Raw genomic sequence first — 12,169 nt, forward strand, 5'->3', positions numbered from 1 at the left:
TCGTCGCATGTGTTCTGTAAATAAGTACATCTAACCCAGAGTGAAATTCAATATTGTCTGTGTTGGAGCGTGGAGGAGGAACATCATATTTTCCGCTTGTGCCAGCTTAAGCTATTAGCTGGCTGAGACATGTGCTATTAGCACATCATAATGAGAGTAATAAAATCACGAAAACATCAATCGGATGAAAGAAGAGATGCTAAGATTAATTATGAAACAACACAACTGCCGTATTCATTTTAACAGTCCATGTTAGACTGCAAGCTATTATTACACAGATCTCACGTTGCCTCGACTTGCTGCTAAGTATTCTTCTTTTTTTTTTTGTAATGTATTCCACCTCCTCACCCGAGCAGACATCACACCTCCAAGAGGAACATCTGTCAAAAGTCTGAATCATACATATCGCAGAGTATGTTTATTTGGAGGAGATCTCACCCCACACACACAGCAGCCTGAGAGGTGCTTTACTAAAGATAAGTCTGAGGTCTGATTATGTGCATTTTTGCTAATGAATCCCACTGCAACATTGTAACTCGGCTTGAAATCACAACCTTGACTGGAACGAGGTGGGATATGCTGCATATTTGAGGCTGGTATGAAGTCTCTAAGTAAATGCAGAATGAGGTACGTTTGCAGCTAACAGTGAAGTAAGAACGGGTTCGTTTGAGAAATGCTTTTAACGTTTTAGGCAGACATTTGTTTTGATGATGGCTTGGTTTAGCATAAACACTGAGTATTATTTGTTGGGACTCTATGTTTGTCAAGCATCCAGAGTTTGGAAATATATGTATATGTAAATATGTAGTCTGGTATAGTCTTTTTAGCAAAAGAAAAATTAAAAATGATCTGTATTTACTTTGTTTCATTTATAGATATCTGACACCTTACCTTCTTTGCTATAATGATTGTAGTGTATCTATATAAGTCTGTATGTACTCTCACCTTAACAGGTGGGCCAATCTGAACAAAAGTTTGCACAAACATTGCCATACATAGATTATTTACCATTATTAACATCTATATTTTCATCTATATTATAAATTCTTGGTTTTTTTTTATATCTACATTGTAGAAACAAACAGAAAACATCAAATATATGAAGCAAGATATATGGAATTATGTTACAAAGAAAAAATTGATAAATAACTCTAAAGATTTTTATATTGTAGATTCACAGCTGTGCCTTGTCAGGGTTCATTTGTGGATTTTCTTACCTTCTTAATGGTTGGGACCATTAGTTGTGTTGTGCAGAAGTCAGGCTGGTACACAGCTGACAGCCCTATTTGACAACTGTTAGATTTCCTATTATGGCAAGAACCAATCAGCTAAGTAAAGAGAAACGAGAGTCCATCATTACTTTAAGGACTGAAGGTCAGTCAGTCTAAAACTTTGAATGTGTTCCCAAGTGCAGTTGCAAAAACCATCAAGCACTACGACAAAACTGTCTCACATGAGAACCGCCCCAGGAAAGGAAGACTAAGAGTCACCTCTGCTGCCGAGGATAAATTCATCCGAGTCACCAGCCTCAGAAAGTTAACAGCACCTCAGATTAGAGGCCAGATAAATGCCACACAGAATTCCAGTAGCAGACACATCTCGCAGCAGGACCCGACGGCATCCCAGGTCGTATCCTCAGAGACTGCACATACCAGCTAGCTCCTGTGTTCACTGAGATATTCAACATCTCTTTATCTCAGTCGGTCATCCCCACATGCTTTAAAGAGTCCATCATTGTTCCTGTCCCGAAGAAACCCCACCCTGCTTCTCTCAATGACTATCGCCCTGTAGCCCTCACCTCAGTAGTGATGAAGTGCTTTGAACGCCTGGTCAGAGACTTCATCATTTCTTCACTACCAGACACACTGGACCCACTACAGTTCGCTTACCGTCCAAATCGTTCCACAGACGATGCCATCTCTCATCTCCTCCACACATCACTCACTCACTTGGACACTAGAAGGGGGAATTATGTTAAAATGCTCTTCATAGACTACAGCTCTGCATTTAATACCATAATTCCCTCCACCTCACCACCAAGCTGGAGCATCTGGGACTCAGCTCATCTATGTGTCAGTGGATCTCCAACTTCCTAACTGGCAGACCACAGGCAGTAAGGATGGGCGGGCGGACATGTCTCAGCCTCCACCACTCTCAGCACTGGAGCCCCCCAGGGGTGTGTTCTGAGCCCCCTGCTGTACTCTTTGTACACATATGACCATGTGGCCACTACCAGCTCCACCACCATCATCAAGTTTGCTGACGACACCGTTGTGGTGGGCCTGATCTCTGATAACAACGAGACGGCCTACCTGAAGGAGATTAGGAATCTGGAGAACTGGTGCCAGAGGAACAACCTCCTTCTAAACGTCAGTAAGACAAAGGAGCTGATAGTGGACTTCAGCACTAAGCAGGAGAGGAACTACCAGACCCCCCGTCATCAACGAGTGCCCAGTGGAGAGAGCGGACAGCTTCAAATACCTCGGAGTTCACATCACGCAGGACCTGTCATGGTCCTGTCACATCAACACCGTGGTGAAAAAGGCCCGTCGGCATCTCTACCACCTCAGACGCTTGAGAGACTTCCAACTGCCCTCCAAGGTGCTCAGGAACTTTTACTCGTGCACCATAGAGAGCATCCTGGCGGGAAACATCTTAACCTGGTTCGGGAACAGCACCATGCAGGACAGATGAGCTCTACAGAGGGTTGTGCGGTCAGCTGAGCGCACCATCCGCTCCGAGCTCCCTGACCTGCACTCAATCTACAGCAGGCGGTGCTGGACCAAGGCCAGGAAGATCGTGAAGGACCTCAGCCATCCCAACAACGGACTGTTCTCTCTGTTGAGGTCAGGAAAGCGATTCCGCTCCCTGAAGACCAACACAGAGAGACTGAGGAGGAGCTTCTTCCCGCAGGCGATACGGTCTCTCAATCACACCACCACACAGTACATTAAATGAGAAGGTTTGGTTGATCTGGAATAGCTCTGACTAGTACTTTATATTACTGTAACTTTTATTGTTTACTGATTACTGTTACTGTAATCACATTATATTTTTCGTAACACAGTAATGTCATGCATTGCATAGCAGCCAGAGCCTGACCTTCAGCAGGTAACAAAGGCAGTGAGGGGCAGTCAAGCTTGTAGGATTGAAGCCTGTGCGTGTTCCTATAGTAGAATGTCAGTGGAGCTTTCTTTAAAGTCTCTCTTTGAGCTGGTTTTCAACTTTTCTTTGTGTTGTCGGCTTTGTGTTCAAATGCTGAAACATTGAAAGAAAGGTCGTATGTATGTCCTCATTAGGAAAGAGATTTGTGTCAGTGTGTGGGACTGTAGCCTAAGGGTTATATTGTTAACTAGTGATTATGTGACAGTGTATTTCAGACCATCTTATGGAGTAACATGAAAGTAAAGTAATGAGAAGTGTAACACATTTTTTTTTCGCCGGGGAGTAATTAAGTAAGGTAAAGCATTACTTTTTAAGAAAAAACACTGGTGTTTAGTTCCAGCTTGATTTTAGGAGACTATTAAATGTAACAAAGATTAAAAGCCACTGTACCCTTTTTCATCCTGAGCTCACACTGCACAGTCCTAACAGCCTTCAATAATAAAGTAGGGCTGCCTGTACGCAGCCTGAAAGGGTAGAAGCATGATAGAGAAAGTCTACATCTGCTTGCTAACCTTATTGCTTTAAGCACAGCGAAACTACAAGCGACTCAGACTATGACAGAAACAATGTTCGGAGATCATTCTGAAATATGAAAATGAAAGCGTATGCAGCGGTACCATCCATATTATGAAGCTCCCTGATGTCAAGTATCCTTTAAACATGAAAATATTTGTATTCTGTTGTGTTTCAATGCAATTAATTTGTCTTATCTTAGCAATAAAAATATTTTTAAAAAATTTAAAAACCCTATGTATTTTTATAGAATTATATGTAATTATATTCCTTATATGCACACGAGATAAACATGCAATGTGTATATGTATACAGTATTAAAATGTAACACCTCAAATCTGCTTAATATTCTTGATCATACACAGAAGTCTTTCTTTCTTTTTTTAACATCACCACAGGCCACTGAAAAATTATGTTGTATAATAGCCATTACAGCCAATTCACTTAATAGTCTGTTTCTTCCTGCATTTTGCTGCAGTTGAGTTTTAATGGAGCTGACTGGAGTCCATTTTTCACAAAATCATCAGGTATGATAAAAGCGAAGCAGTGTACTTCTGTGTGTCCGTGGATCATTGCCACCCAGTCTTGCAGGTACAGTAATTTTCAATTCTACCAAACAAGAAGACAACTGAGCAAAATAAAAATTAATGGCATAAAGAGACTTTTTTTTAAGGAAAAGACCCCCCCCAAAACACATTTCATTTGCTATACTGCACGTGCCTTATTTTTCAGTCTTGTATTGTGTTGTCTATTGTGTGAGAGGTTTAGATCAGTGTGCACAGTCGGGTGTGCACTCACTGATGTAAACCCTCAAAGTTCTTTATCCCTTAGGATTATAATAATGTATGCATTGATTACTCACTAAATATGGCCTGATCTTCATCTAAATCACAATTATAAACAAACACAATTTGACTAAACTAATAACGCACAAAATCAAAGTCTTTAAGGAACACATTCGGGAATAATTCACTAGAAACAATAAGTAACCTCGTTATTAATGACTCCTCCACTTCCATTAAGGAGATTGGATTTGAAGTGTGGGTTGTGGAGGTTCCTATCTCTAAAAATATGGCCATTCTAAGACTGCTTACTGACAAAGTCTGCACTGAAGACAGACTGGTTGGTGTGAGCTGTTCCTCGATCACAACAACTTTCAGTGGATCTTAGAAGAAGCATTATAAAGATGCACGAAGCCGTTAAAAGGTTACAAAACCAATTCTAAAGACCTGGGTGGTCATCAATCCACAGACAGACAAATTGTCTAGATAATGGAGGAAAGTCAGGACTTTTTTGGCTCTCGCTAAGGGTCCTGCAAAGATCACAGCAAGAGCACAACATGCAATCCTGAAAGATGTGAAAAGAGATCTAAGGTTAAAAGCAAAGCACCTGCAGAATTGTTTACAAGTGGCAAGGTCTTTATTCATGTGTCCACTATAGGAAAAACACTGAATAAGAATGAAACACACCACAGAATGAAACCACTGATCTACAAAGCTGTAGTTTGTTACACACTTTTTGTTGTCTGGACAAATAACACAAAAGTTGAAACTTTTTTTGGCTGCATGTGTGATTGTATGGATCAACAAAATTAAGGATTTTTAAAGAAGACGCTGTAAAATTAAGACACTGTGTCCCCAAGTACGCATGACTTGAATAGGGCCGTGTAATCAGATGAACTGAAACAGTTTTTAAAACAGGTGGAATCACCCAACGTCATCCTCACTGTGGAGCAACTCTCATCAGCATTAATCACAAAGGTCTAATGGAACTTGTTATTGCTAAATGAACCTCTGCACACTCACTTTTTCACCCAACACTGTAGAGGATTTTTCTGTGTGTTCAATAAAGACAGGAAAAGCGTTCCAGTCATATTAGTTAAGTAGTCAAATTTCATTTGTCTGTAACTGTGACTTAGATGAAGTGAACACCTTATTTCATGACTAATCAATGCAGGAATCCAAAGGATTTCTTGCACCTGTAGTTTGCTAAGTGATGTGTTAAAAAAAATGACACACACTTTTTTTTTACTGGTCCATTTTACTGATGTCTGTAGCCTTTATTTGGAAACAAATACCAAAGACTGTCAAAACTCTCTTCACTTGACGGCAGCCAGCCTTCTGTGCATTTACGCAGAGATGAAGTGCAAGCTGCCATCTTGGCAAGTAGAGACAGTGTATGTTTATCATCCATCATGCTTGATACTTATTTCTGACATTTCGAAGGCCAGGCTCGTATTATGGTGTCCACAAATTAAACAAATGTTTGCTGAACAAAATGCGCCCCCAGATACAGAGTTCGTCCCAGGAAAACACTGATTAGGTCCACAGGAGCCATTAGTTTTTAATATAACCAGGAGGGGGACACTCTAACTGCAAATGCGAGGAAAGGAAAAAGGAACAACTTTATGCATGAATGAAGCTTGTGCTGGCCTCGAACGCATCAGAATGTTGACAAACCCTGCCAGCTGGAAAATTAGTTGATTTTTAAAAGTAATTATTTAGGCTTGTCTTTTGGACAACAGTGGTGTCAGTCCGTCGCACCGGCAAGTTCTTTTTCCTCACTTCACTCGCCTTTTTCACAGGCCACATTAATTATCTCTGAGCAGGATCTCCTCACCTTATTAATGCTTGCAGATTCCACCCTAGTACAAGAATTGCCTTTGGCTGAGACAGTGGGATTCTCACCATAATATTTTCTGAAATAACTTTGCAGGGGATTATCTGTGGGTGGACAGCTACCACTGCAGCTGCTCTATGAGCTCAGAAGTGGATAGCATACAAGGAAGAGAGAGGGTTTTTATTTATTTTTTTAAATTTTTAAATAGTGTGCCACAGGAAGACCACAGAATTGCACGGTTCAAAGTGTTCATCAAAATTCACAGCCTGCGAGTTCAGTTCGCAGTGTCGAAGCCAACCTGCTGAGCTGTGCTGGAGTAAATCTATAGAAACAAATTAACTCCATGTCTGTTGGTCTGGGCATGTGCAGAAGATAACAGGCTTCAATTACAAAGCTCTTTCTCCTAATTGAAAATGCAGCTAATAGCTTAAGTGCTTGCTATCTGGAATAGCTAAAATAATGTGCGGGGAGTGCAGCGGATTCTGGCGTTTACAATACACTCCTGAGAAGAAGGTTTGAGCCCTCGGGCAGCCTTTTACAGCATCTCTCCCACGTTCATCTCACTTGCCACTTTGCACTCTGTGGCTCTTAATAAAAACTGAAAAATGAATTCTCGTGTGTCAGAAGAGACTTTGCCTGCACTGTGATGCAAATAGCCCAAGACACTATTGATGAGCACGATGGCAGCAACGTTCATAGCTAATGCACACGACGATCTAGTGGGCACATTTTTACAGCAACTTAAACAAGCACGACAAACCTGCAGGTGGTTTCACAGGTGTCCGGCTCTAGCATGTGTTCTTACATTGCATTGCTGTGTTTGGCATGAAATGTAACACGCACAGAGGTAACAAAAAAATGGAAAAGAAAAAAAATCCCATTACATTTTTAACAACTCATGCTGCTCCCTTGAGCTGTAGAGGGCAAGGAATAACAAAGCTGAGGGAAGTCTCGGCTCCTTACCTCTGATGGGCTATTAGTTATTCCAGCTAGCAGAAGCCCCATTAGGTCTGCCATTTAATGCTCCCACGCCACATTCGCACATGAAAGCTACAAGATTGATAAGCCGACCATCTCACCTCCAGCTTCCCTTGCGCTTGAGAAATGCTCTGCCACAGATAATCTGACAAAGAGCTGATTTAGCTACCCGCGCACCTTGTACCAAGTGACATTTCTGAAAACAATGAAACATATGTGTGCGGGCCTTTTTACAGTGACTTGAGTAAAGGGCACAGCAAGAACCTAACTGGTGCTACAGCACAATCCACTGACATGAAACATCTTATAAAATGCTTTACATGGTGTATGTAGAGTATAGAAAATGAGCTGTGCTGCAGCGAGATAAAACTTTGTCTCTGAGCTGCGCTGACACAGACAACGGAGAAGAAAGATGTCTCCCGTACTAAACAGCATGTCTGGTTATTCTGACAAAAAGGTGCTCGCAAAGATTCCAGCGACTCCACATCTTTCCCAGCACAACATGTTCTGTTAATCACACTTAACCACACTGCCAAATGAAAAAGAAGAAAAAAGAAAAGCTGCTGGACAAAAGAAGACAGATACAGAGCATTTGGAGAGAAAATAAAGAATACATGGGCAAAAAAAGTGCCTAATTAAACACGAGCAAATTGATTAGCCTTTCTGTCTCGATCCCTTAGTGCCACGCAGGGGGCTCACAATCTGTCACGTGGAGGAAGTCTGGTTTTAGTGCAAGAATTTTAAAGCCAATTCCATGAGTAAAAGTTTCACAGGAGTAAACAGTTTCTTTATAATGCTGAGATTAAACAAAAGTAGCATAATGCAGTCCCCTCCTGCAGCGTTACACAAAAACCGGGAAAAATGCAAGCCCAAATGCATAATTTATCTTTTATTTGGCTGCAGGCCTTCATAGTGTTCCCCAGCCTGTGGTGACTGTTTGAACTTTGTAAGTTAAACTAATGAGGAAAAAAACCTAAGCACACAATTGCTAAAGGCTAGGGGGGAAAAAAGCAAAGAAAATGAGATTTACAATCAGCTGGTGTGATTGTAAATATTGGCACACTTCAGACATTCGCAAACAAACATCAAGACTCACACGATTTGCACGTTTGCCGCTACAGCTGTGGCAGCAAGCACACAGGATAGGAGAGGACCATCTGCACAGTGACTTGATCCAATCGGTTTACACCGGTTCGTTCAGGACGGCAAGCAGTTTTGGGAAAATAAAAAGTCTGAGAATACACAGATTCATCAATGAGATGTTTTGTGTCAGGAGTGAAAGATGGAGCCACTTTGCGTGTAATGCATCTTACTGTAAGTTACCAATGAGGAGGAGCTGCCGCTGCACTCGCAGCTAATGGGTATCATATTTTAGCAATAATATTGCATGACTCAAAACAACAGCTGGGTAATCGAATGGAACTGAACAAACCCAGCATAATGCAAAACAAGTCACCATGCACTGCCCTTTGCGTCCTTATCCTATTACAGACAGAAGCAGAGGAGAAAACAATTTTTTTTCACCCTGCAGATCATTAGAAAATTTACCTCTTATGCCTCGCAGTGGAAATGGATTTTTGGAGGGCAACGGTCATACCTCACATTCCCTGGAGCCTGAGATGGTGTATGTGTAAGGTCCTGTCCCATTAACCAGCACATCCATAGTCTCTGAGTGTGAAGGCTTGTAGTCCACATAGTACTCTTGCAGTGGTGAATTAAAGGAGCGCTCGGTCTCCCGTGCCTTTTTCTGGCGCTTCTTAACCGCAGAGCGCTGCTGAAGCTGTTTGATGCTGCTGGGATAGCGCTTCCACGACACATAGATAACCAGCAGAATTATAGCCACAGATAAGAAGAGGGCCACGCTACCGGCTATGATCTTGTGGAAGGACACATACTCGGTGTCTGGTAATGGGATAGTGGGGGAGGCCTCGGAAGGAGTTGGAGAGGCTGTCCTGTTCCAGGTTAGCTTTTTATCCACCGCAGACTGCGTGGGGAGAGGTTTCAGCTCAGGCTGAAACGCCGTTGTGAGGGGCAATGTCGTTGAGGGGATAGGGGTCGGAGTTGCAGTACAGATGTTGTAGGTCTCCACCACATCTGTAACTTTCTCTCCTTGTGCCTCCTTAGGGCTGGTACATATCATTGTAAACTCCTTGTTACCCTTGAAGGCTTTGAGCCAGGACACCAGAGGGCAAACGTTGGGGTTACAGTACCACAAATTACCGGCCAAACTGATGGTTGTGAGGGAGATCCAAGCATCCACTGTCTGCTGAGAGACATTAGTGAGCTTGTTGGAGTCCAGGTTGAGAGTCTGAAGGTTAGGCAGGCATTGAAATGTGCTTGGATCCAACACTTGGAGCTCATTTCCTGAGAGGTCCAACTTCTGCAAGGAAGTCCACATCCATGGCAGGCCCTGCGTTAGCAGTTTGATGCGGTTCCACTGCAGATAGAGAGCCCGCAGGTTAGTCAGGCGAGGGAAATGAGCGAAATTTATCTTAGAAAACTGGTTGTGCTCCAAATGGAGCTCGATGAGCTTCAGGAGTCCCGCAAAGGCATTACGTGTGAGGCTTCTCAACCTGTTGTAGCCAATATCGAGGAACTCCAGGTTACGGCAGTCGAGGAAAACGCGCATCGGGACTGTTTTTAGGGAGTTTGACCTCAAGTGTAAACTGAGTAGCTTCCGTAAACCCCAGAACTGATTAGGCTGGAGGACCTGCAGTTTGTTGTAGGAAAGGTCTAGGTTACGCAAATTCGGGACGTCGTGGAAAGTGTTGTTTTTCAGCTGCGTGATCTTATTGGAGCTGAGAATCAGTTCTTTGAGCCTCCTTATCCCGTGGAAAGCCTGGCCATCCACGGCATTGATGTAGTTGTGGTCAAGATAGAGCCAAACTAGTTGACTGAGGCCCGCAAACTGGTGGGCTCTAAGGCTCACCAGGCTGTTATAACGCAAAGACAGGCCCTGTGTGCCGACAGACACGTTGTTTGGCACGTCACGGAAGGCATTGGACTCGCAGTATATTATTTTCCCATCACATCGACAGCTCTGGGGGCAGGGACGCTCACGGATGCCGCTTGGAACAGCAAGCAGCCAGGAGGGCACCACCACAGTGAACACAAGCCATCTGAAAAGCACAAAAAGTCCTGCAGACACACAGGAAAGTGAGAGGTTTATGAGTACAGAACATGTATCACACAGAACCATGTAGACTACACGGACTAGAAGGGAATAAAAGAGATGAAAATAGAATGTGCACAATTTTTGAGTCGAGCAACTGAATATGTTCTGAGACATTTGCAGGGGGGGATTTTCCTGCCTACTTAATTTGCACTGGAGCATTCATGGCGCGCGCGCGCACACACACACACACACACACACACACACACACACACACACACACACACACACTTATGTTCAGCCAAAGTCATGCTCTTGGAAAGGTGATTGATAAACCACACGCATGATGCACAATGTGACAAACAGTTGCTGAGAGAAAAGCCTCCTTTCGGATTCCCCTGCCTGCAGTCATCAGTCATAAACCGCAGGGGGGGCACAGACGCCAGCGACACCAGCTCTAAGTGAATTGTAGTTAGGCAAAAGACAAAAAAGACTGCGCAGGAATGAACCCTTTAAGCACCCTGCGGAACAGATTTTGGCTATACATACCCATATTTGCTCGGTGTCGGCTCTTCCTCTTGCTCAGGGATCTCTGTTGCATGCGTCTCCGGTGCACATGTTTAGACGCACTCGGCGTTTTGCCCAAATAGTTGGACACTTAACCAGGACGCCCGTCTGCGCGGATAAAACGGACACTTTGCGCCGAAGCCGGATCCGCTCTACTTGCAATCGCACACCTGTCGGAGATAAGAGCAGCTCCAAAAGGTGTGCATCAGCCTCCCTGTCTGTAGTTTCCTACATTACCGCACAACATCAGCTCGATAACGCGTATTTTTTTTTCTCCCGAAAGCCCTCGGATGGATGCGCTCAAGCTCGTATCCTCATGAGAGTGACAGTTTAGCGCCTGTCGTGGGAGGCTATTAAAAAACAGTCTAAACACCGAGTCGCCAATTGTTGAATCTAGGTTAAGTGGCAGAGCGAGAGAGACGGGGAGAAAAAACACTGGAAAACGACCAAGTGAAGAAATCTGAGAGGGATAAACTGTGGTCCAAAGCCGATAAGTTGGTTATATCCCGCTTCAGGCGTGGACAGTGGAGAGAGAGTGGGGGGGGGAAAGAAGCAGGCTGCTGTGGATTAGAGCCGTTAACCGTCGCATTAAAAATAAATCAATTGTACAGCAACAGGAATGATGTTGGTGTTAGATTATTACGGAGCTCGCCGGTGCTCGGTTTCAGGACTTGAGATGCCCTCTTCTGGTCGCAGAGTGGCACTCCGCAACCGGAAAAACCTAAAGTAGACTTCATTGTTATCACAAACGCAGCCTGCATATCAATTATAGAGGGAATGGGAAGCCTGTTAGCTTTTTGTGTGGATATTTGTGAAGATGTGCCGCAAGATGTGCGTTCATTAGAATTAAACCCCACCAAATTTAAGATTATAATGAGCGAAGAAATATTATGTAACTTTAATGCCCTGATTTTCTTTCTCTTTTTTGGGGGGCACATATGAATCTTAAGAGGCATAGGCAGAGGCAGTCATTATACAGCACAGTCCTGTTTAATATTCCATTATCTTTTGCTTGAATATTATTGCTATTTAAGAACCATTTGGCCGCTGGAGGTAGTTAATTTAAACCTTTATACTACTTAGTTTTCTTTGTAAGTCTGCACATATTTTGAGGTTCGCCACGTGTGTTTCTTTCAAGTAGATGATTAAGAAACAGAGGACGGAGGAGCAGGAGGGGTTCTGGGATAAATATCCAAGGAAAATGCGAGGACCTCA

General features: G+C 43.2%; 1 protein-coding gene across 4 annotated transcripts in view; it reads right to left on the minus strand.

Annotated features, from left to right (window-relative positions):
• LOC101488074 (leucine-rich repeat transmembrane neuronal protein 4) overlaps nucleotides 1–11,547 on the minus strand; it is a 59,153-nt gene extending 47,606 nt beyond the window's left edge. For 2 of the 4 annotated variants that reach the window (XR_013101114.1, XM_076890701.1), the window contains exons 1-2: nucleotides 10,937–11,547; nucleotides 8,824–10,413 (exon numbers count right to left, since the gene is read on the minus strand). Coding sequence is in view for 3 of the 4 variants with exons in the window: in XM_076890701.1 (XP_076746816.1) it covers nucleotides 8,867–10,413; nucleotides 10,937–10,988 (1,599 nt within the window). In the remaining variant the exon portion in view is untranslated. The remainder of the gene's footprint in view (nucleotides 1–8,823; nucleotides 10,414–10,936) is intronic. The other 2 variants (XM_004544095.3, XM_004544096.4) reach the window with 2 other exon arrangements.
• Between the last annotated feature and the right edge of the window lie 622 nt (nucleotides 11,548–12,169).

The sequence above is a fragment of the Maylandia zebra genome, linkage group LG12 (assembly GCF_041146795.1).
Source record: "Maylandia zebra isolate NMK-2024a linkage group LG12, Mzebra_GT3a, whole genome shotgun sequence".
NCBI classification, from domain to species: Eukaryota; Metazoa; Chordata; class Actinopteri; order Cichliformes; family Cichlidae; genus Maylandia; species Maylandia zebra.